This window comes from Fulmarus glacialis, unplaced genomic scaffold (assembly GCF_000690835.1).
Source record: "Fulmarus glacialis isolate BGI_N327 unplaced genomic scaffold, ASM69083v1 scaffold7499, whole genome shotgun sequence".
Classification (NCBI taxonomy): Eukaryota; Metazoa; Chordata; class Aves; order Procellariiformes; family Procellariidae; genus Fulmarus; species Fulmarus glacialis.
Window position 1 is genome coordinate 46,479 of NW_009232727.1, and position 26,177 is coordinate 72,655.

Below are 26,177 nucleotides of genomic sequence, written 5' to 3' on the forward strand. Positions count from 1 at the left end.
ATGAAAAACTTCAGATTCTTTGTAATGTGAACAAAATCTGCAAGCATCAGTATTGCATTTAAATTCTGTGAAGTATGAGATACCAGACTAGACCAGAGAACAAGGTAGAGGGTTATGTCAGCCTATTCTGATGGTTGAATCAGTGGATGCTACAGGTTGCTTAGCAGGTATGTGGCAAATTTCCACAAATAATAAGGGAATCTTTAGCAGAGTTAAAAAAACTTAACCTGAGAAAAAACAAAAAAACCACATGGTACAGTCAGCGCACTGCAACTAACAATTTTAGCCTGACTTATAAGCCAGAGCAAAAGTACAGGTGAAACATAAAGTTATGTATTTGGAAATTACTTGGAACTGTGAAAGCCTCGTTTCTCTCTATTAAAGATGATAAAATTCACAGGGATGAGAGGTATTTGATCTGATGAATTGCCATACACGGAACAGTCTTAATAGAACTATAGTAACCTGGTCTCCAAAGCCTCATGCTCTTGCAAACGTGATGTATTTGTGCTCACATGGAGAATGCTATTTTACACAACGCACTTGCCTGTTAATCTTGGGCTTTCAGTCACCTTCATCTTGCCCACCAGCTACTTGCTTCTAACATGGTAATTTGGGCTTCTAGTTCACACTAGCTCTCTTGGGCTTAAGACATATGGTCTTTAAAAGCTTTCTATTGACACAACTTCCATTTTCTTTCTCTATGCACTCCCAGGACTGTCAGCAGTCATTTTAGTTTGTTTCTTATTTCAACTGTCAAGTTGACATTTTCTTTAGAAAAACTAAAAAGGCCAAAGTTTCTAAGTATTCCATCCTTCTTCCAATAAATGTAACAAGTACTAATGTTTTTAGAAAGATTATGTTTGGTGACAGACTCTCTCATGTCTCTTTACCCTAATAGTTCCTTTCCCAGAAAAAACATAATTACTCCAAGAGCAATTTATTTAATTACCATTATGGGAGACTTCAAAGGAAATTGGTTGGATTGAAATAGTGATACCACCCCAGCAACTTTTTGAAAAGAACATTTTGGTAGAAAATATGCTGAATGTAAGGGTATATTTAATGTGAAAAAAATGCCTAATCCTATTATTTTGATTGAAGCTTTCAGTCTTTTATATATATGTGTGTGTATATATAGATATACATGCATGTTAATTCTTTTTATTATTGTTGTTAGCCTCTATTTTTCTTCTATGAATATAAATTCTTTCCCCTGTACCTGCGTCATATTAAGGTCATTCCATCCAAAAATTATACTGTACTCAATCCAGCAGTTCTACCAAGTGTCAGGTTGTTTTCCTCCTTCTTTTTCACAAGCTCATTTTTAAGTAACACTTCACTGGTCTTCATTAGGGAGAAAACTGTCATTGAATTGGAAGCTAAAGCTTTACCTGACTGGGCACACATTCATTCACACTAAAGTACTTTTATACCATCCCGTTGGTTAAAAAAAGACATTGGCGATTTAAGATGCAGAAATCTAAGACTGGTAATCTAAGATGCAGATATATGCCACAAGTCCTGATTATTGTACTGTTAAGGTCAAGACTTGCCCTTGACATCAGAGACATGGTGGCAAAAGGTAGAGTATTTGTATCTCCGAAATATATAATGCACTTCCAGAATATATCTAATTATAGCTGGTTCAGAGCTAATCTAATTAAACAAATGCCTATTTTTGCCAATTTTCCATGACCAGCTTTCTGTGGAATACCAGTTTCTGAAACTAGGGCTTTTATGCAAGAACAGATACAGGTTCAAAGTGTTTAAATTTTGCCTCTTCACCATGATATCATGGTGCCAAACATCGTTCCAACTGTAGCAAGGCACTGCCTTAAAACTATTGTTGTTAATGGTTTCTATCAAAAGAATAGAAATGAAGTGTTTTGTCGCAATCATCTGTAATTACAGGTCAGAAATAGTGCCGATCCATAATCTCTGGCATGTATTACTGTTTCATATCATCAGTTAGAAGTATGTAATGAACAGGTATAACTCAAAATGAATTATGTTCATGCAAAATACACTTCATCATTTGCCCTTTTTTGCAAATGTATCATTTGCATGAAAAACAAATTTTAATTGCAAGCTGACAAGCCTGTCTTTTTTGTGCTATTTATATGCTTAGCATCTAATTGCGTCACCTTAACACCTCTTGTTGCATTTTTGGTTTTGTATCATAATATTGGGAATTATGTCTTAGTCCTTATAGCTTTGGAACACTGAAAATACGGATAGTTCCTCTGATTTGTGCTCAGAGCAGGTCAGGCTGCACAGGAAGCCAAAGGGAAGGTTTTAACTAACGAAGGTGGTGTTTTCTTCGTGTTTGTTTTTTAAGTTAACTTAAAGTTAACTTTTTAAGTTAAATGGAAATATTCTATGGTGACTACTTACAACAAGACATGTCAGAAGATACTCATGCAAATATTCTTTGAATTATTTTGATTTAATGGATTGTAAATAATAATTTAAATTTGCAGTTTTGATCCTTTCAGCTGTAGCCTCCCATTAGGTACTTAAACAGTGATGGTCTCCTTTATTAGAGCTATTGACTGTATTAGGAATGTGTTTGAACATTCTGATGTTATTATCTCATGCTATCAAGCCAAAATAGGTCTCTTCACAATCTCTGCCTATGAAAAAATTAGTTATTGATTCAATTGTTCGTTCAAAAAATCCTAAAGTGGCTTTTATGCTCTTTATGGAAAAAATTTGCACTAAGCTGGAACAGTTAAGCAAACTATCGAAAAGAACCTTACATGTGCATGGCTGAAGGATCTGAACCCTTCCCTCTGCAGCTCCCAGAAAGCTGAGAAAAGGAGAAGGGTCTCTGATTAGAAAATTAGCTCTCACCTTTCTTTCTCTAGCAAATGTATTTGAAAAAGAAAGAGACCCTTAGTAATTCACTAACTTGTCAAGTTTTATAAAGATAAGTGTAACAGATAATCTAATTATCTGAGCCTCTCCAAATGAGAGTCACAATGGTTGCTAGACTTTAACTGCTGTCAGAGTGGTTTGCATGTGCTTCCGAAGTGGCCATCTTTTATCAGAAACTTTCCTACTTGAGGGAGACCAAATTGAAGGGGACCAGGAGATCGAGTGGTCTAATAGAATTATATTCAAAGTGGAAAAACATTTTGTAGAGGAACACATTGGTCATATAAAGACCACACACGATGCTGTAATAGTTTGGCATTTCAGCAGCACTGCTGAAGCTGCCTCTAGAAATGAAGCTGTAAGTACAATACCACAGATTCAGTTTAGATCTCTGATTGCGGGGAGGCTGTCAGCCCTTCAGCAAGAGATTATAGATCAGAACAGAATTGAATTGATTGTTGGAATTCTTTCTGGTTTGGTTTGGTAGCTGAATAGGCCTGCCTGTAGTCATTAGTTTTTGATAGGTTTTCAGTTATCACTCTTTAATCTTGACTTTCTGTCTCATTTTTGGAATAAACCAAAAAGACCATCAGTTACAGCAGAAGTGTTATTTAGCTATTCATAAGTATAAATTCTTAGAAGAAAAAAAATGCTCAGGGTTGGCTTAGCAAGTAAGTACAGCATTAGCAGTTGGAAGTAAGTTGACTTTAGTCATCATTTATTTCCTCCTCAGGGTGTCATTTATAGCCACTTACATAATAGCAAACTATATTGAAACTAGCATGGACATAGGCTGCAGCTATATTGGCCTTTGAGTACACAGCAAACGATGAGAATTCCAGTTTGTCTGAGATGCAGAAGAACACAATTACTATTTAAAATAAACTCTACCAAGAGCTTAGTCATTACTTCAAATGACTCTATCAATCACCATGTTCTTTAATAAGACTACCTTTCTTATGCTAGTTGTTTTCCCGTAGAGTTTATGCTTAAAAACAGACAGCCTCTGTCACATTTATCTTAAGTGGATCTCCCCAGGGCAGCAAGTAAATGTAAAACTCTGTTTACAGCCATTTTTCATTTCCCAAGCCTTTTAATATCACTCTCTCAGGCTTATTTCTATGTCATTCACTTCATAATGTACTAAGTTGTCTTCCTACTTTCTGCTGCTTTGTATGAGGTACACCAAATGGCAATTTCACTCTTCTTGAATGAGTACAAATTAAATCAAAGCCTGGTGAAAATACTTTCCTTCCGTGATGATTTCAGAGGTGGATACTGAAGGATATATCACATCATATTAGTCAGGAGGTTATTTTTCTTCCTCTTTCCTGCAAAATGACTTCTATTTTCAAAGAGCCATCATTTTATGGTTTTGTCTATGGTTTCCTAATACTGCATCTCAAAGCTGCTACAGGAAAATGTGGCTACATTTCAAAAACTATTCTTTGGAGCAGCTGGGGATTATTGGCTTTAAACATCTCAGTAATGCAATACAGTGCTATAAAACATAATTTAAAAATGCAAAGGATTAGGATTTCCTTTCATAAGATACTACAGCACTCAGAATAGGATTCTACAAAATTTACTTAGCATTTTTAAGGCAACTTCTATTGCTAAAGATGAAAATCACCAGTTCTGTAAAGATTTTATTTATGTATTTAGTACGTACAAATCTTGCCATGACCTAGAATCCTTTTGTAGCAGGATACCCCTAGAATCTTGGCTGTTTGCGCACCATGTATAAAATTACATATATACTTAGCTCTGCAGAACTGCAACCTCAGATTTTAATCCTCTGCAATTGTATCACGCTCCCGTGCAAAACAGCAGAATATGAATTGGGGGAGTGTGAGGTTCTCATTATTCATTGGAATAACTAAAAGAATTTTTTTCCCAAGTATCTTTAAATATGAAAAATTTCCTTTTCTGGACTAAATACTTCTGTCTCATAAGACTAATTATGTTTTGTGAATGACACAAAAGGCTTTATATCAATTTGCATTCAGATGAGGGTTATTTGCTGTTCGCTCCAGTGAGACCTGAAATATACTTCAACAAGAAGAGAGATTCAGTGTTTCAGAAGGGCTCACAGGGAGTTAGTTGCTGGCAGTCTGTTTTAGAATTATACATTGGGAAAAAAGAGATTTACCAGTTACATATACAGCATGAAAATCTTTTCCTGTATCAGAGATCAGAGCTGTTGTCATTTAAGCAAAACATTTTACATTAGACTGCTGCATATTGGCCTTTAATGCTTGATTCTCGGTAGATACATATATACGTGACTAGTCTCATGGCGTTAGTCATATTCATAAAGTCAATTTGCTGGGTATGGAGTCCTTTAGTTTTTAATTTCCTATTTTGTATGTGGTAAGTAAGGGCCATGGTCCTAGCACTTAGAGAGGGAACTCTGCTGGTGTATGAACAGAGCTCCATGTCCCAGTGCTGCCCTGGAAGAAGGGGTTCATTTGAGGAAGCAAAAATCCATCTCCTGATGGGATGATTTCCTGACTGGAAGGACATGCATAAAGCCCTTAAGTGCTGGGGTGCAGCTGAAAGTTAAAAAATCTGATACTGTCTCATCCTCCAGTTCAGTTTGTTCCATTTAAAGTAGACCTTGCAAATGATGATACGCCAGAGTTGCACCTTTCTCAATTCTACATATCATATAAGTAGCTCTATCAAGGAAAAATCAGGCATACTCTAGTTCCAGTGGAAAAATGCAATAATCCTAATTCTAGTCTTGTCCAGATTTAGGGTACCTAGAATCTCACAGAAAGTTTGGCATTTTTCAGCACTGGCTTTGCTGTATGTGTCATGGAAACTAGATATGCTGTATAGCAGATCTTGATACGTTACATAACATTATTTCATGTAAATAAAATGAGATGCCTTTTTTCCCACAAGTACAACATGTACGGTGAGTCTAAGCTAAAAACTATTCAAAGATTGGTCTGATAATGCAGAACAGTTTAAAATCAAAAAGTAATTGAGAAAATTAAGTTAAATGTGGAAGGTACTGATTCTTGGTATTTTATCTTGTTTCATAAACAGGCTGTTTGTTTACCTTTATGTACCATTTTCTTGAAATGAGTCAAGGAAGGGAACAAAGTTTTGTTAGGTTATCAAGGTGTGTGAAGCTTACTGGTTAGGGCTGAATAGCTTTCTGCAGCAAGAACTAGTATCCTTCAAAAATATTCTCATATTAATTTATATAAATTTCTTGAAAATACTTAGGCATCAGGCAATCTACGAGAGGTTAAAAATACATGCCAGACTGAACTCCTGCATTCACACTGCTATGCATACATTCACCAATGCACATGAGTAATGACACAGTTGTGCACAGAACTATTCCACGTCCCTCAATTCATGAATTTTATTAAAAACTCCCAGAGTAGTTAAATTCATGATATGCCCTGAAGATTAACCAGTATGGGCTCAGTGGAACTCGACTGGTTATTTGATCTGGAAATCTTTTTCCTACCTTCTTTCGGTGTGAACTGCTCATTTTTCCTGACCCCGATTACAGTATCTTAGCTTACCATTTCAGTTAAACCATGGAATACGAGCCCTGAGGCTGCTCAGAAGAGCCCTGTCCCAAAAGCAGAAAAATGCCCAGGTTCTTGTTAGCTTCGCTATGCCTGATGACGGGGAGGAGAGGCCCCTGCAAAGCGGGGTGCATTGCCTGACCGCAGCAGGTCCCTCCCTGCCCCCATGGGCAGCGGCGGGCTCAGCCAGCTGTGCCCGCTGCTCCGTCCTTATGCCCAAAACTCAGGCACTCTTAACTCCAGAGCTAATATGATCCAATATTTATTCTGTCATTAAAAAACTATTCATTTCCTTGTCTGACGATAAAATTATTGCAAAATAAATCATTCATCTTTTCAGCTAATTCTAATTACAGCCAAAGTCTCATTTGGACTGGGAGTTTGCTATATTTACTTGATACTTTTGCAAAACATTTCAGAACATAATCGTCTATTATTATATTGCTACACTGTGCTCTTGACTGCTTTCTGCCAAGTGTATTCCTGAGAACAATTGCTATTTTAATGTATCATCCAGAAGTTATGGCCTAGACAAATCAGAAAAATTGTTTAGTCTATTATAACTTGGCATATGGCCATTTAATAGCACACAGGAAGTCAGCATGAATGTTTGGAATTATTTTTGCTATAAATATAATGAAAGAAATTTAAAATTGGCTAGACTTCACTTCCGCGACTGGTCTTGTCATTAAAATAATCTTTGCTGGCTCTTTGGTTTTGTCTATTAGTCATCTATAAGCAGTCATTCAAATTTGTGTGCGAAGTTTTGTAGAGCACACTGACTTTTTCGCTGAGCTCGTCAGGGTAGGAATGACCCCACGCCGCCCCCCCTCTGCGGTGCTGCGCTGCACGACGCGAGTCCCTGCGCCTTGCGGTCTCTCGGTGCGAGGGTGCGCAAGGAGAGCGGAGTGGATGCGTTGTGGGGCAGTCAAGACCCTGGCTCCAGTCCGTGCCGTAGTCTGTGGACATGGTTATATCATTTTTCAGGTAGATAGATGTGTACTTAATTAGTTGAATAGCATATTTCCATTAGGAATATTGATGGATTTTATTTTCTAGCGGTAGAAAAACAGACTTTTCTTATGTTAAAATTGAAAATTATTAGCTTTGTGTTTCCAGAACTAAGTAACAACTACAAGTACAAAATATAGGTATATTATCAATGTAGCTAGAAGTGCCCTGAAGGCACGTTCTCAAAATTATTTAGGGAGATCTGCTATTTCCATGCAAACATTTTGCATATACACCTCACCATGTATGTTGTTTTTCAGAGTGTGGACTAGATATTGTTCTAACATTTCTCAGTCCTGCATACCTTGACTGATCAACTTACATGGGCAACATTAGGGAGTCTCACTGCGTTCATGTGCCTATCTGATGTGACTTGATCTTCTGGTGGCTGGTTAACTCTGTTTTCCCTTTATCCCTGATAGAGCTATTATTCAGTACCAAAGTTGCCAACGTTTGTTTGTATGCGGTTAAAATATGTTAATGGAATTCTTCCTTTTGAGAAAAAGTCCAAACCTGGCATCCATTACGTTTAAGGAAGTGGGAAACAGATTTTTGTACAGATTTCTTAGGAAAACTTAGGATTTCAAAATTACATGTTGTGCAATTCTAAACAACAATGGAAAAAATCAGGATGTTGCAGTTTGGTCAACTGCCCGCTGACATTTGCTTTGCTGCAGTTGAGGAATATAATCTATGTGCAGAAATAACAATAACGTTGAGGATATCTCCAAGATTGTGATTTTTTAAAAAAGAATAGAAACATTCCCAGCAAATCATTCTGACAGTTCACTATCTGTGTAGTGTTGTGCAGTGTCTGAATAGAAGTGCTGCACACAGAGAATTTGCGGACGCTCACCAGAGCAGCAGTCCGGTCAGCTGTGGCAGTTGCCGTCCTCTGACCTGTGTTCCATGCTTACAGGAATTGCTTTATAAATTGTTTAGCTGATTTCCCATATTTTCTGCTTGAAGAATTAGGAAACTTACAGCAGCTTACAGCAGCTGAGTTAACGTTAAAACGTTTGAAAGGTTTTAAGTAGATTGTTTTGGAAAAAAAGAGAAAAAAAACTCCGACTTCTTTCTCGTTAATAATACTGCTTCATTTTGTAATGAAGTTTATTTTAGCTTTAACTTAAGAGCATCTTGTGCACCTTGCCTTTTAGGAAGGAAGTAGTTTATAAAAAGCCAAACTGTAGCTGTTTTGAATTTAAGTAGTTTCATAGACTTCAGTGGAACCCTGTTGATTTATTCTACTAGCTTTTCTTATGCCGATAGGAGTCAGAGGGCTTACCGCTGTGGCAAACACTATGTAACTGAACAGAGAGCATGAACTTCAGGAAGGGAGAAGGCGAGAGGGGCACGAGGAGGCCAGGGAGACCTTATTGCCTGCAGCTCTAGCTTTAATTGCAGCCTATCTAGCAGTAGGTCACTTACTAAAGAGCCAACTTGGTATTACTAGCATGGAGTCCTTTCACATTATAATTCAAAACAGGAGCAATTACCATAAACATCCTTAGTGATTTTTTTTTTTGAGCCCAAGTAGTGGATGAGAGATAATAGTTTTCTGTGTCTTGAAGATATGTAGCTTATTGCTTCCTCTCTATACATGTATATGCAGAGGATAAAACAAAAGGTAGCAAAGAATTTTTGCTTTAAATCCTTATTAGTAAATTAAGCATGGATGTGTGATTAATATTTTGTTTCCAGCACTTCACATTTGAATAGCTGGTAATAAGCAGCGTATGTATCAGCTTGGCTCTTCCATTATTGTTAAGCATCTTTATAAAGTGTTTACTGATTTACATAACAGTATTGAGGAGTTTGGGAATAATGGTCATATTTGTTTACTTATTTTCATTGTTGAGATCGTTATCTGATGTTAATGAAGAATAACTATCAGTGAGTTTAATTTTCAAACGTGTCCAAAATCTATTAATGTAAGCAGTTTACTTACTTTTTTTTTTTCACAGCAGGTTTAAAAATGCACAGCTGTCTAGGCGTACCTTCCTATTTCATTTCTGTTTGGAACACGTACGCCCCGTTTCACAGTCCAAGAGCCCAAGCACCTCTAACTGCTGCACACGAGTAACATGCTATAGATCTCTATAGCAAGTGTACTTGTCCAGCGTAATTAGCTATACTGGGCATGGCATTGAAGACTATTTGGCTCAAAGGACACTCTATAGCAAATTACATCTGAAACAGCAGTATCATTGATTAACTGAACGCAATTATGAAGCAGACTGAACTGGCGTTAATATGTAGAATTTGGTTACATCAATGAATTTCTGTAGGCAAAGCAGCCAAAAGAGGTAACCTCAGAGCCTGCTTGCTGTGGGGTTAAATTTACACCTGCCACAAGGATGTAAATCCAGAGGTGTTTACTAAACAGGACAGAATAACTCATTTTACATCTGTGCGATGAGTAGAGAATTTGATGGCTTGTATTTAAAAAGACTTACTATGGTTTAATAAAGTTAAATGATAGGGAAGCTTGGTAAGTAAGTACTAGGGACTTCAATTTTATTTCTTCTGTGCAGAACTGGGCAGGGGGGGAAGTGCCCTTTCTTTTTGGAACTAACTATTATCACAGAAAGCCACTATAATAACTAGTGTTGAAAGGCTTTTCGTATTTAAGCCACTTCCAGCGTAGGTTAAATCTCAGTTTTTGGGTCCTTTAAGTCCTACCTTATTTTTATCCCTCAACAAAATGGAGATACAAAATAAGCTCTAAAGCCACAGACCTAATGCTCCACACTTTGTACACACATATTGTGTCAGAATAAAAGCATTTTTCTGACGAAAATAATAGAGATTGTTTCCTTTTTCATGTCTTCTATGGTGGTATGAGACATCAGATAACAATGTGACATCATATAACAATAGTAAAAAATAAAGTGGATGCAGCAAATGTTGTGCTTAATAAATATGCTTAGGAAAGCCAGGTTATGTTTGCATCTATACGTGTGACTGTCACTTACTTCATTATGCTGGAGCCATTGTGGTGTTGTGATTGAGGTGATTTCAGTTTTCAATAAAATAAAAATTAAAGATTAGCTTTTTTTGAGGAAATAAAAACAAATATTTCATTCCTTATTTATTAATTACTTATTTATAAGCCCATGTCTGTCAACGTTGGGTGTGTATTTTTGTGTAACTGTGCAAAGGGACATGGGTGGGAGGACATGACTGCTCAGGATTTGAGAAAGGCATCCCAAGGTTTGGTACTACTGAGATGTTTATCTGTTGCTGGAGTTATAGAATGTGATGTAGGTTCAAGATTTGCCTATATTCACATTTTCTCTGCTCCAAATACTATGTGTAAGATCTCCTTATTTCTCATTAAAAAATTATTCTGTTTTAAAGAAGATGGTAGCATATATTTATGCATATGCCTGTATGAATATAACATTGAGTGTTTTATTATTAACTTGCAGAAGAGTAAAGTGAATTACACTGAAAGCTGAAACAAACATTGTAGGCACCTTGTAGGGATTGAAGGAGAATATACTTGAAACCCCAGGGATAAGTCAAAGTGGCCTTTATGATGGATTGTTAGCTGCTGGAGGTATAGACCTCAGTTCAGGTTTCACCACATTATGCAATTTCTACTTCAAATATTAATTCTGACCTAGTGTTTTAAGACTTATTAGAAAGTAAGAAATCAATATAATTCTGGTAATTTAAATCACAGGGAAAGTAGGAATAAATAGCCAAATCAATTGCTATATTATCAGAAGTATCTGAATATGTTTTTATTGGTTTATGACATTTATCATCATCAGCACAAAGACAGCAGAATTGGCAATCAATCTGCTTCTCCGCTTTGATGACTTGATCCTCAGAGGGAGGTAGGAGGGCTGCTTCAAGGGTCTAAATCCAAAATATAGGTCCTCAGAGTTCTGTCAACCACTGCTCCTGCCTAGAAAAACATAGGTAGTTATTTTCAGCATGAAAATCTATTGGTCATGAAAAGGCCTTTTTCCAAGCATGTGTAGAAATATTCCATTCTTGATAAGCAAGTATCTTGGTATCTATCTTATATCTAAACCTATGGCTTAACGGCTTATAGCTAAGGCTTATATCTAAACTCCAAAGAGGCCTTAGATATAAATTAGGTATTTCTACAGTTACCTCGCGTCTTGGGCTAAATCCAATTGGAAGGATCATGAGAGAATATGATTCTCTGTCTTTCAACTTCCAAATGAGTGCCCTGCACAGCAAGTCAGGAGATTTTACAAGGTGGCAGTTACGTGCAACAAAGCACCAAATACGCTTATTACTCAGTATTTCATAATTATTAATATATTTTAATATTCTTATTATCTTCAAATTTTCCAAGGTGGTCCTAGCTTTATTTTGCTTAATAAAAATATCACTGCACCTCAAAGACATAAAAGAACTGACAATCTTCTCCGGTTTACTTTCTTTCAGGAATTAAGTTGGGAAGCTGCAGAGCATTAAAGTGATGTGTTCAGTGTGTGGTGGCATCCTATGTGCAGAACATTTTATCTGAAACTTTTCAGTAGCCCCAAACTTTTTGACTTCCAAGGTGGAAGGGGTAGATTCTTGGATACTCCTGTGCCTACAAAATAACCAAAAATGAAGGAGGACAATTGTTTACATGCCGCTCTTATCTGCCTGGGCATGCTGTATTACAGCCATGCCGTAACTACAGAAAAACTAAACCACGCAAGGCCATCACTTCATGGTCACCATGAAAAAGGAAAAGAAGGACAAGTTCTGCATCGTTCAAAAAGAGGCTGGGTGTGGAATCAGTTCTTTGTTATAGAAGAGTATACAGGACCAGATCCTGTACTAGTAGGAAGGGTAAGAAAGAATTTCATTCATCGATTAATAGTTATTAATTTATATTATGATTTTGTGAGTTGCTTTTTTTCTTGCCATTGCTTTTCTGTTGTATTAGCTGCTGCTTCAGCAGCTACTTACTCACCTAGAATTAATCATTTTATTGTAGCTCAATTAAGGTGCTAAGCAAAATACTACCTAAATGAATACAAATTTTTCCTTTGACCTCAGCAGTCTTTGAATGAAAAATTAAATATATGAGGGGTATGTATAGAGGGACATATATATCTGTGTGCACATGTGTATATACACACATCCTGGACTAATTTTTTGTTCTGTTACTGTCTAACAGTAACAGAATATAAATACGTAAATAAAACAGTATATTTTCCAGTTTATACGTGGTCAGCGGAACTGTGTTGACTTAACCCCAGCACAACAGAGCAGAGAACAGGATCGATGACAGCGAATACCATTCTGGGTATTCTGGTTTAAAAGATGTTAGTATTGTGCAATTTGTAGATGTCAATATAAAATCAATAAATCTATAATTTGGCTCAGTGTTTCCCTCATTATCAAAGTGAAGTGTGCATTGGTTGTGAAAGTAAGAATGTTTAGTAAGCATTTGTTACTTCTTTTATATTAAAGAGGTTGTAATTAAAAACTAGTTGGCAATCACTGATTGGCTCATTCGTTACATGCCATCTGTCACTTAACAGCTTTTTACATGCAACCTGGTAGAATATGATTAGCATGAAGTGTACAAAATCTTTGTAAAAATCACTCTTCCTTCCAACTTCATTTGCATAAAGAACCTGTTATAACTATCTTCTCATGTATTTTCTTTGTTAAAGCTTGAGTTTCAGTAGCACCCTACGTGCGGTAGCATGCAAGTCTGTGCAGGCAGCTTCTCTGAATGCAGGGCAGATGTGCTCACAGCATGTGTCCGAGTATGGATTATTGCCTGATGTAAGACAAGATTTTTGAAAACTGTTAAATAATAGTAATTCCATGAACTTTTTTGTTTCATAAACACATACGTGAAATGTATACCGTCTTGTTAAATTATGTCTGTTTCTCATTTTGCAGCTTCATTCAGATATTGATTCTGGAGATGGAAACATTAAATATATTCTCTCAGGTGAAGGAGCAGGAATCATTTTTGTTATTGATGACAAATCAGGGAACATCCATGCAACAAAGACACTGGACCGGGAGGAGAGAGCTCAGTACACTCTCACGGCACAAGCTGTAGACAGGAACACTAACAGACCTTTGGAACCACCTTCAGAATTCATTGTTAAAGTTCAAGATATAAATGATAATCCGCCTGAGTTTCTTCATGAAAACTATCATGCCAATGTGCCAGAGAGATCAAATGTAGGTAAGTACTCATAAATACGCTTCAGTTCCTGGCCTTATGGAAGGTGTTGCATTGTCAGTACGTCTTGGCTTTATTTAATTCTTATCGTCTAGAATTTTGGGAAGTAAAATTTACTTCATGCTCAGCCAGTGACTCAGTCAATTTATCTAATTTGCTGACCAAATCAAACCCTGCACAGCTACTAACTGTCATGGTTGAAGTGTCTCTAGATGGTTCCTAGAACAGGACTATTTCCTCCTAGGAAGGAACGTGAGGGTCCCCTGGAATTTATGGAGTGTGAATCCTCTGGGGTAAACATCAAGATCATTCCTTTGGCAGAGCTGTGTAAGGAGTTACTGCCACATTATCTATTCCATTTTCATCTCCTGTTTGAGCTTGTGTCTATCTCAGAGATTTCTACAGGAATGATTTCTCTGACACTTACTGAGGAAAACATAAAAAGAAAACTATTTTTTGGCTGTCTAACGATAAAAGCAATAAAACGCTTAAGCTACTGAGGAAAAAAACCCATAATGGTACAGAATGACTGCTGACTTTTATATCTTCACTGTTTAGAACATTAATCCACATCACAGCTGGTGACAAACCTTTTGGATTGTATGAGTCTATTTTGTCGTATATAAATTGCCAAGTAAATTTTTTCACTTACCAAACCTGGAAATAAAAAAGTAAGAACTAGTTATGCCGTATGACATCTCTGCACCGTTCTTACAGGCATGTTTCCTTCTGACTGTATCCCTTCTGTGTTTGCTTTCCATTTTTAGGTACATCAGTTATTCAGGTAACAGCTTCAGATGCTGATGATCCTACCTATGGGAACAGTGCCAAATTGGTTTACAGTATTCTTGAAGGTCAGCCGTACTTCTCGGTGGAAGCTCAAACAGGTATTATTGAGCAGTTTATTTGAGTAGGACCTCATAACTGGAATACATTAAAATGAAAAACTAAATATATTGACTGAGGCAGTACAGTTGGGTATATCTACTGATGTGTTTGAGCAAAGCTTTCTTCATTCTCTCTTGATTCTAGCTAAGCTCTTTTGCAGGTTGGTCCCCTGGCATTTGGTAGAGCTTCTGGGTACACTACACTAGAAAGATGATACTATTTTTTTTGTGGTATGATATGGTATGATAGAGATGGGAGTTTCTGTGCTGAACTGTAATTCTCCAGGGTTGTTCTGTGTTCAACTGTGTTGAATATTTGGGCTACTTTCCTTGCCTGGCATGATGCACAGTGTAAAACACCATCACTAGAAATTTTGCTGTATTTTAATGCAAGCTAAAAAAGCAGTATCCAATTTTTCATTATGTGAACCTGTGAAAATTTGTATGTGCCATATTTTCTTTGTATTTATAGGAATTATCCGAACTGCCCTTCCGAATATGGACAGAGAAGCTAAGGAAGAGTATCACGTTGTAATACAGGCAAAAGATATGGGAGGACACATGGGAGGCCTCTCAGGGACAACCAAAGTGACAATTACACTTACAGATGTCAATGACAATCCACCAAAGTTCCCACAGAGTAAGTAACAGCAAAATCCTTACTCACATTTACTACCAGTACCCATATTTGTATAGTATCAGACATTTGACGGTTGGATTCGATGATCTTAGAGGTCTTTTCCAACCTCAATGATTCTATGATTCTATATTCAAAACTTCACAAAGCAGTAACTGATGGATTATCACAGCACACACGTGAATAGGTAAATATTATTTACACATTTTTGCTAGTAACATATAGAGCTCTAGCATCCACATTATTTGCTTTGTGTTGCAAAGTGAGACATTTCTTGAGGTCAAGATTAGATTACGAAGATTCCTAACCCTACACTTCATTTTTGAAACTACTGGACCATGTCACATTAGAAATATACCTATGATATGATCAGGGAGACATAGTCTGGACTTCTCTGTTAATGGAGAAAGAAGGCCCATTTCTTGAGCGCTGTCTTGTGTGTTAAACCAAATTGATCAAAAATACTAGAAAATGTACCTGCCCTGCAGCAGTGCTGGGATAAGCTGGTTTACTTCCTTTCCCATTTTCATAATTATAGTGTGGATGTAAAAGATACGTTAAAAAAGCAAGCTGTGTTTACTACTCTGCTCAAACCACAAGAACTTTAAGAAATTGTTGCGGGGAAATAGGAGGAGGTTAAACCAAAAATCCCTTCATGTATTGTGTAGGAACAGATTCTTCTGTGTTGGGAGAGTTGCAGTGTGCAGTAGTCACATCGCATGTATGCAGCAGAAAGCTCTCCAGTTAGATTTACAGTGTTTGAAAGAAGTCTCCAGGTGGCCTCATCTCATGCCTTTCAGTACTCCAAGTTCATAGCTATTTGCAAGCATAGTTATGATAGTCATTTTCAATGAACAAATCCACTTTGTTTTTTAATGAAGATGGACAAGGGAAAGGAGATCTACTTTATGTTCTTATAGCTGTATTTCTCAGTCTTTTGCTTTTCTTGGCCCTTGATGAAAGTGTTGCACAATTTATTAACAGCTCTTGATTATGCCCTTTCAGGTCTTTGACAGACCTTCAAGTGACTGAGCATCATTTTTTATTTCACATAGCCTTTCATTTTAAGTGTTGATGCTTCATCCTTTATTTCTATAAACACTCTCGGTGAATGGTGAATGTCCATAAGGATAACAGTTAAGACTGGATACTCCTCAAGACTTACATTTACCATGGCAATACAAACCAAATTTAGTACAATTACATTTTTAAATTGATGGTTGAAATGTATTGCTGGTGGTCAAATATAGTCATTTTTTATACCTGTGCTGTTTATTTTTCACATATAAAATTAATTAGGGCTGACATTAACAGATTCAGTCTTCACAGTTGGGTGGAAGTACATTAGTGGACCCACACATCTGTTCTGCATCTCATGTCTGCATGGGGTTTTTTTTTTTGGAGTGCAGTGTGTGCACCATCCCAGCACACCCTGTTTCTCCTCTGAGCTACCAGTATGACACTGATACGTCCTGGACATGACAGCTCTCCAACAGCTCTTCTTCCAATGTGGCAGCTTCCTGGACCCTCATGCAAGAGCTTAAATGGCATAGCTAGTCCCTAAATGTAAAAATCTATGTCAGCATTTTCTACCATTCTAATAGAAAAGTATTAAATCCTAAAAATGTCAGGTTTTACGTACCTCAGAAACATATCTTTTCACTCTAAATCATAACTTGGGACCCCAGTACATGGTATTTTGTTGAGTAACTTCATCAAATGATGGATTTTTTTTTCTACAATTTCAAGCCACTTTACTGAGTGTTTTGGGAGAATATTTAAAATTATCAGAAATGCCAAATAGCAGCTACTCTACTTAATCATTCACCCACAACTTAAAGCCTTAATTTGGAATGCTTTGTAACTCAAAACCAGGATTTGACCTGTTTATATAAACACCCAAATGATTGATTTTTTTAATTCTTCTTTTCTTTTTTTTTTTTGGTTTGGTTTTTTTTTGTTGTTGTTCATTGTTCAAACCCTTGATGAGTTATGTGCTTAAATTTTGGGTTCTTTGTAACTGGAGTTAATGACCTATTTCGATGACATGTGCCAATTGTTTTTATGGGCAATGAGCCAAGTCCCTGCTTGGTGAAAGTCTCCTGATGTTCCTAGGGTGCTCGTGTAGCAACAAAGAGCAATTATGGAGGGAGGGATAAATTAGATTATTTTGTTTTCGCATGTTTTTTTTCCCCCAATTTATTAATGCTGATGAAGTGGCAGAAAATGCTGATACAGATTTGTACATTTAAGATCAGGTTATGTTACCTGAACTCTGTAGTGGGTTGGGAAGGTCCTGGAATCAATGCTGCCTAAAGGACAACTGTTGGAGAGAGATTTATCCAGGGAACAGTATTGCTCTCCTCTGGTGTCCCTGAATACACAAGGAAAAACCTGTATGGCAACACATCTGTGGGATGTTTGGGGATGGTTTTCCTATTGGCATTTGATGAGGGACAGCCATTTTTTGTTTGGTGTGGAATCTCATACAAATTGGTATGTATTCTCTGTTGTGTTAAATTTTAATAATCATTACTACTATACATTCACACTCCAAATTAAAGCCATAGAAAATAGCAGATTTATTCTTCAGCCAGCACAGCAGAGAGGTCTTATCCAATTCGTTGTATATAATTTGTGGCTCCTGAATGAATGGGCAGAAACGCTTCTGGACTCTACCATGGGTCACATGAAAGAGAATTTTCCTTCCATTTTGTAATAACATTTCTGATATGAATGATAACCTTGATGTCACAACAATTTCTGCATTCTGAATGATTGGTTGTCTTTTTAACCCCACGGTGAACAGAGAGATACACAGATGTTGTGTAAACCATAAGTGAGGAGGTAATTTTATATAGATTAGCAATGTGTTTTAAGATTTCACAGATGACTTGCTTCTCAGAGCTCTTTATAACATAACATTCCTTCAGGGGATTTGAAAATGTAAAAAATTACTGTGTTTATTTGGAGCTTACGAGTTAAATGAATAAATATACAAGGAGAGCAGACTGCATACTTAATGCAAATGCCTTTTTTTCTTCCACCAGGTGTGTACCAGATGTCAGTGTCGGAAGCAGCTGTCCCAGGAGAGGAAGTAGGAAGAGTGAAGGCCAAAGATCCAGACATTGGGGAAAATGGCTTAGTAGCTTACAGCATCATTGATGGAGATGGCATGGATATGTTTGAAATTACAACAGATTATGAGACTCAGGAAGGTGTTGTAAAGCTTAAGAAGGTGAGTGAATACCTACTGATGTGTAGTATCCTTTGCTGCTGCCAGAATATTTGGTAATAATGGATTACCACCTAAGCTAAATTATAAGTAAATGCAATTTCACTTAATTTGTTTCTAAAGCTGTGATTAACTCTTAGTATTCCATTTCCCCATTAGCTGAATTGGAATGGAAGAAAATAACCAAGAAGAGTTACATAAATACTGTACAGTGGATTAATTGCACAAACTAAATGAATTCATAATAAAAAGTCACGGTAAAATACAATGCCATCAGCTTCATTGTTAATGAAGTTTTGCCTAGCGCTGATAAGTAGCAGACATTCACTGTTGCTTTATGTTCGGTCTGAACAGCCTCATGCCCTATATTTTGAATTCTTCAGCTGTGCATTGTCCACGATATTGTTCTGAAGGAGTCACAGGCTATGTGAAAAGCAGCAAAAATGCTGAGGCGATTTCATATACAATCCATCAGTGTCATCTTTAAAAGTGTTATTGAATGAATTTTAAATTACAAATTATAAATCATAAATCTTATTCATTATTTAAGCATTATTATTTTGCCCTTTGTATATTTATAGCTATTTATCTCTCTTGGAGATAATCAAAACTCAGAGGAGAAGGCCTGGGCAACTTAACTTCAAAGTGGTCGACTGTCACACCATTCAGTCTATGGTGTTAGCATACTTTGGCACCTGCTTCTCAGGTATTTAGAGGCGTGATAATTGTGAGGTTACCAATACTGCAACACTGCAACTGTTTCATGTTGATGACAATGCAGATATGCTGTGACTTTGATCAGGCTCCCAAAAGGGCTTGCCTCATGGGGCGTTATTTTACCTCCCCTTTGTAAAGTGCTACGAGATCTATGGATGAAAACAACTACAGAAATGAAAGCAGTGCAAACCATCTTCATATTTCCCCTACTACTTAAATAATTTAACTTCTCTTTGTCCGACCTCATGGTGCGCCCAGTAGCAATTCAAGCCATATCCATATCTCTAAAGGAATGCCTGCCAGCTTGGGATAGACCAAGCATGGCATTTTGTGGGAACCCCTTTCCTATCCATTGCTCTTTTGTGCTATCTGGAAGGCTGCATGAAGAAAAGGTTAATTTTCCCAGTAAAGATGATTTTCCGAGTGATACAGCAAGCAAAGAGCAAGATAAGGACTATGTCATGATATTTTGAGTGCCTTCGTATGCTGCTCCATACATAGAATGTAGCTCCTTCCATTTGAGTCTTTATGTTTTTAAATACTCACATTTCAGTCCAAGCTTGTTGACAGATGCTCACATTTGTTTTATGTCATTGAATACTAGGGGACTGCTTACTGCTTTTACACGCTAGTTTTCCTAACTGTGGAATGCATTGTCGTCTTGTTTCTTGCAGCTCTTAGATTTTGAAACCAAAAAGTCCTACAGTCTGAAGGTAGAGGCAGCCAATGTACATATTGATCCTAAGTTCATCAGCAATGGGCCATTCAAGGACACAGTCACAGTGAAGATATCAGTGGAAGATGCTGATGAGCCACCTGTATTTTTAAAACCAAGTTATATTTTTGAAGTACAAGAAAATGCAGCATCTGGTACTGTGGTTGGAAAAGTACATGCCAAAGACCCTGATGCTGCAAACAGTGCTATAAGGTATGCTTCATTAGAGCAGGCTTTTAGAATTGTTATGCAAGTTATTAAGATAGTGCGATAGATCTAGCATAGTAATATTCTGAATTCACCCAGAATATTAATAACTTTAACCACACAGCATTGTTTTTATGTCTCGTTCCATAAGCTACTAGTTTCTCAAAGCCCGTATCACTAAGAAAGCATACCATGGGTATGTCTACCTAAAATATACTTAAGGACATCTGTGTTAGACTCTATTCTAAATTATTTTTTCTATAGAATATACTATGCTGTTGTCACAGCATGTTGTTTCTCAAAAGATAGAAGTCTACGCAGTAGATTAGAGATTATGTTGGGTAATTGTTAAGCGTTAATTGCTAATGACTAGCACATACGCACACCTACTTTCTGCAGTTACATTGGGTAGTCTTCTATTCGTTTATTTTTGTCTGTCATGTTCTCAGTATAAATTAAATTATGAAACTCTGTTTTGTGGGTATAGTTGACATTTCAAAGAATTTCAAGGTAAAGGTACAAAAACCAGAGCTGTATAAAGCTGTACAAATGTGTAGATAATGGATAATATTTAATAATCTGGTATGATCAATTAACATTCTGAGTAATCCAAATATCAGAAGACTTAAAACATCTTTTCAGATCTTTTGAAACAGAATAAAACATAAATATCTCAGTAGATATTTTTATCGTGTTTTTTAAGGGAAGCAAATAAAGAACATTTTGGGGCTTTAATATAGAGACTTCAAAGAACAATAATTTTCACTTACTACAAACATCCTGATGTAATATTTTTTCTAAATGTAGAAACCAACTGGTGAATCTCCTTTTAAAAGAACCGCATATCATCCCTTTGATAATGATATTAAGGGTAACAATAAGTGTACTACTTACAATTATTTAAAAATAACAACAATATAGAATAAATTTGGATGCATGAAACTACTAAGTCCTTCTTTTATCTAATTACTGACTTTCAATATTCTTTAGATATTCAATTGATCGTCACACTGACCTTGAAAGGTATTTTATTATTAATGCAGAAGATGGCAATATCAAGACAATAAAAGCTTTGGATAGGGAAGAAATTGCTTGGCATAATATCTCTGTCTTTGCAGTTGAAGTCCGTAAGTATTTCACTGAGATACTTTATAATCAATGGCATAAATTCTGTAGTTTTCTAATTGTCTCAGTTTGATAAGCTGCAATAAATCCTAATAGAAATACTTTAGCCTATTTCGGTTTTACCTGGATACACCTGGGATTTTGTTTGTTTTGACAGGTTTTCCTGCTTCTGTTTCATTTTGGTTTTGCTTGCTCCCATAGACAAACAACACCAGGAACACCAGGAAGCCAAAGTTCCAGTTGCAATTAAGGTCGTTGATGTCAATGACAATGCTCCAAAATTTGCAGCAGCCTATGAAGCATTCGTCTGTGAGAATGCTCGAAGCAATCAGGTATGCCTGTGCCCACAACCTTCGCTGCACATGAATTTCTTTCTTCAGGGTGTTAGCCCAGTTTTGTGTTGGCAGCTCAAATGAGTGGTAGTAAACGAATGTTTATTTTGAAATTTTGGCCAAAATGTCTAATGCACACTGAAAGGCACTTTCCTGTGGTTTTGTTTTGAATTGCTATCAACAGTTATAGATACAGTCCTTCGTGCATTGAATACGACTGGTGTTGACTGTGAGTATCCACTATCACATGGTCAACGAAGCTGTTTGGGAGCAGCTTTCCCAGTTCTGAGACTGTTTTGGGTATTAGAGAAACACTCAGCGTCTTAGGGGAAGAATCACAGTACAGTGCTTGGAGGGTTTAGCCTACAGATTTATCCCTGAACTAGGAAGAGGGGTTAGTATCATATAGAAATACTGCTCTACATGTTATCTGCATTTTTGGAGTTAGTGTAGCATTTTGGAAAGGACATTGTGCTAACTCCCTCTGAGCTGCTGAATTTTCTGCATAATTTTATTTAGTCTACTAAGTTATCATTAGCACATATTTGTATGTAAGAATGTATATATAGGTGTATACTTTTCCGTCTATAATTCTGTGTTGGTTAAATGTAATAGCAAATAAAGATTGCCTGTTCTAGTTTTGAGTCCGCTCTGTGTTTATAATTGCATACATTTATTGAGGTATTTGGGGGGTTTCTGCTATTTTAAAATTATTTGTATTCAAGGGATTTCTCAGAATGCTGTCTATATGTGATGTAACTAGAGAAGGAACTGTTTGTTTACAGAGTACTTTTCTTTTACAGCAATTTATTACAATTAGTGCTGATGACAAGGATGACTCGGCCAATGGACCAAGATTTATCTTCAGTTTACCACCTGAAATTATTCATAATCCAAATTTTACACTCAGAGACAACAGAGGTTTGTGTGAAGATTCCCTTTATACCAGTGTCCGAAGAAATGACAAAGGAAAACTAATGGTCAACATAATGTCATGCAACAGCATTTTCATTAACTTTGACAGTGTCTGTTTTCCAGAGATTTAGGGGAGGAAAGGACAAAAAATATAGCTGAAATACAGGGGTGTTCTTGGAATAATATAATGTTTGTTAACTCACTTTCATTTTCTTGAATACCTATTTCAAGTTACATAATAATACTCTGCGTGAAATATCCACTGCCATTTTATCTCCCACGAAGAGGGTAAAAAACATTGACAAAACCATTCACTAAATGTAATTGGCAGATCTCCTTGATCTAGAGAAAACTTACTTGCTAAGCTAAAATTAGCTGAGGCAGGAAAATTGTTAGGTTGCTTGTATTTGTTCACCTTTCTCTGCTTGCTAGTTTTTTAAATTATGGATCACAAGAGACATGGACTAGATTCCTAATGGAATAAAATCACTGCCACGCTAACCCTTTGCAGGAAATACATCTGTGGATTTCTGTTGTGAAACATACCCAGATTGAGTGTATCTCAGGATATGGGTATTCTGATTCCTTTGCCAAATTTCTGTTCATGAAATATAATATAGCCTTGCATTCAGATTGATGTTAAGTTGTAAGAAATTTGTAGGCAAAAAAACCCCAAGCACAGGTGAACGTCAAAACTTATTTGATCATCTAACATAATAGCATCAGCGAACCTAACTTGCCAGAGTTTGAGGAAGCCAGAGGGGGGTAAGCAGAAAAAAGACAGATTGTAAATATTTATTCTATTTATTTAATGATAATCAATATGATATTCTCATTCAATGTTCATTTGTTATTTTCCTGCACAGGGTAAAAACTGCTTCATCTTCTAAGAAATTAGTTTTAATTAGCAAGCTTTAATGTTTGAAGGAAACTTGACTGTTTTCTGAAATGTAGAACTCCGTTGAACTGGTTTAAATAATGAATCCAAAGAATTTATTCTAGATTGCCAGAGTACAAAAAAGCAACATAATCCAGATACATGATTTCAGTAACAACTTCTTTCTCTCTAGTCTTATGTTGTGGCATATTTTATATCTTTATCACATCTGAAGTGAGGGTAATTATCATCAGAGTTCCCAGACAAAATTTCTGTTATTCTTGAAGGATCAAAGTAGTAGTGTTGCCTAGTGCTTGACACTTGTACATACATAAGCAATTCATAAAGGATCCAGTGGAGGGGGGGTATATTTATTCTCTTTAAAGTAGTAAAGCACAATTTTTGAAAAACTGGTGAATGTATTTTTAGAGAGAATTATATTTCAGAGAGAGGTAGTAGAAGTATTTTAGAGAGAAGTAAATAAAAATGTATTCTTTGCTTGAGACCCTGAGGCCAAGTTTCTCTTTAAAAGATATTTTATTGTCACTATTTCAAACCAAAAATGAATTAGATTTTATAATCTAACAGAGGAAGCATAGGTCAGAATTGAGATGCTCTGATACAGCTGCAGGCAAGTGGTATTATGGTTCCTGACTCCAGCCAATTCCATTAATCCTTCCTTTCCATATGCAGCAAATTAATTCTTTTTTTTAATAACAAAATTAACCCAGATAAAAATGTTTTGTAATGGAAATGATGATGTCAGTTGAATGTAGTGACTGTACCTGACAAAACTGCAAAAGGTTATTTCAACAAGATGGTATTTAAGGATTGAATCTTCATGTCTAGGAAATGAATAGTGTAATGAAATCCATCCATTTCCATCCTGTCTTTCCCTCAATTTTTGTACAAATCCTCAGTGCAGTGATGTTGTTAATTTAACTATTTCTGTGTTTGTTTTTTAAATAAGTTATGATAGAGAGCAAAGTAAAAAAGTTAAAATTCTATGTACTTCCATATAAAAAAAGTTCTCGGAGAGAGTGTGTTATCATTTGCAAGTCAAATAATTTACATGATCATTCAAAGTTTCTTTTTTCAGTTGTAAATCTGAGTAGTCTATGTACCATGCCACTGCTTTCAGAGGGAATTGCTAGTTTTAAAGAAAAATGGCTTTATTAACTGTGGAGAACAGTTAATGAAAACTCCAATGTTTGGGTCTATTACAGAACTTTAAAGTGAATACAGTTGTATAATGATCATTTAATAGAGTTTCTTTCTGCCAACTCCTAAAAGTAATCACATATTGCAGTAATCCAAAAAACGTAATCACATTCTACATCCTATTAATAGCCTACTGTGTTAAGAAGTTTTTCAGCTGAGACTATCTTCCATAGAAAACATGAGATAATGGCTTATTACATGCTGTGATAAAACACTGAATTACTTTTGCGCTGTTTACTTACATTATACCACGTAAATAAACAGCACTGTGTTTGCCCAGGCTCTGTTCAATTTTACTCCCATTGAAGTCAGAGCTTCAAAAGAGCAGTAGAGGTTCATGACACTTCACAGCAGAGACGGACTTTTAACAAATGGATTTCCTGCTTTTAATCCTGCTCAGTCCTAAGCTGAAATGCCCTTTACTTGGGCTCGCTCACCTTGCGTGGAGGCCTGGCACGTAGCCACCGTTGCTGGAAGGACTGCAGCCACCTTGCTGCACAAAGACGAGTTACACCACGACGGCAAAAGTGAGGTGTAGTAGTGTTCTCAAATCCACAAGATAGTGCTTTACAATGACTGAAATTGAGTTTGTGAGGCCACTAAAATCAGTGACAAAATCCACTTCTTTAATAGAAACATGTCCTCTGGCTCTCAATTTCAGACCTTTTAATCAAGACATTTTGAAACATATGAGCAATACAGTTACGGGATTTTGCCGTGGATTATCCACAGCAATTGCCACTGCCTGGTAATGATTTTAGACAGTTGGACCCCTGAAATTTTTTAGGTTTCTTGCTGAATCAGCACTCACATGCTGATATAGGTGATAATGTTCATACTGCAGTCAGCTTCTTTAATCTAGAAGCCTCCTTACAAATATATATATTAACAAGTCCCCAAAAGCTAAGCTACATTTGCCTGTATGTAGAGGAAAAACTGGAAAACCATCAATAAGATCACCAGAGAAAAAAGACGAAAATCAGGAAAATCACTATAAAGATCACCACTTTTGGATATTGGATATCCCAGACAATAATAGCTGGAAAAATGAAAGCAGGTGTATTTTTCTGGTTGATGTTGAGATGGCTATTTTCTTCCTTCTGTCTTGTGTTAACCCCCATTGTGTTCGTTAAGACTGTCAGTCAAGCAGCTCCCATATGTGTTAAGTAATAGTTTTAAGCTGGTATTGACATTTAACTTCTGTTTCTTGGCCTAAAAAATGCCATTATACCTGGATTATAGTTATATTCCTGAGACTTGAAAATAATGAAAAGGCAGGGATGAGAATATTAGCTAGGATTAGATGTTATCTTTTATCTAGGTAAAAGAAGTTTTTTCCTCTTATGGATATTATGTTTCTTCTAAATGTGAGAAGTGAACATAAACAGAAAAAAAGTTAAAAAAATGACCTTTTAGGGTTGATATATGGTAGTCCTTTTTAAACTTTAGCTAGGCGTGTTGATTGGATTTTTCTTTTAAACAAAATATATTAAACTAGAAATCACTTCAAGTTAAACCAGATAAATCAACCATTGGATCAAATTCAGCCTTAGTGTAATGTAATTGATTGCAGTGGAATTGGCCAGTCTGTATAATAACTGAATAATTTGCCATCCTTTTCTTATTTCTAGTTAGGAATATTATTTAAGCTGTCAAAATTCAAGAAAAATATAATAT

General features: G+C 36.4%; 1 protein-coding gene across 1 annotated transcript in view; it reads left to right on the forward strand.

Annotated features, from left to right (window-relative positions):
* The window catches only part of CDH11 (cadherin 11, type 2, OB-cadherin (osteoblast)), a gene marked incomplete at its 3' end in the record, with an annotated part of 30,920 nt that extends 8,512 nt beyond the window's left edge, over positions 1 to 22,408 (forward strand). The window contains exons 2-10 of the mRNA XM_009585043.1: positions 11,877 to 12,272; positions 13,341 to 13,635; positions 14,400 to 14,519; positions 14,992 to 15,159; positions 18,207 to 18,394; positions 19,783 to 20,036; positions 21,021 to 21,157; positions 21,357 to 21,487; positions 22,291 to 22,408. Of these exons, the coding sequence (XP_009583338.1) occupies positions 12,045 to 12,272; positions 13,341 to 13,635; positions 14,400 to 14,519; positions 14,992 to 15,159; positions 18,207 to 18,394; positions 19,783 to 20,036; positions 21,021 to 21,157; positions 21,357 to 21,487; positions 22,291 to 22,408 (1,639 nt within the window). The remainder of the gene's footprint in view (positions 1 to 11,876; positions 12,273 to 13,340; positions 13,636 to 14,399; positions 14,520 to 14,991; positions 15,160 to 18,206; positions 18,395 to 19,782; positions 20,037 to 21,020; positions 21,158 to 21,356; positions 21,488 to 22,290) is intronic.
* Between the last annotated feature and the right edge of the window lie 3,769 nt (positions 22,409 to 26,177).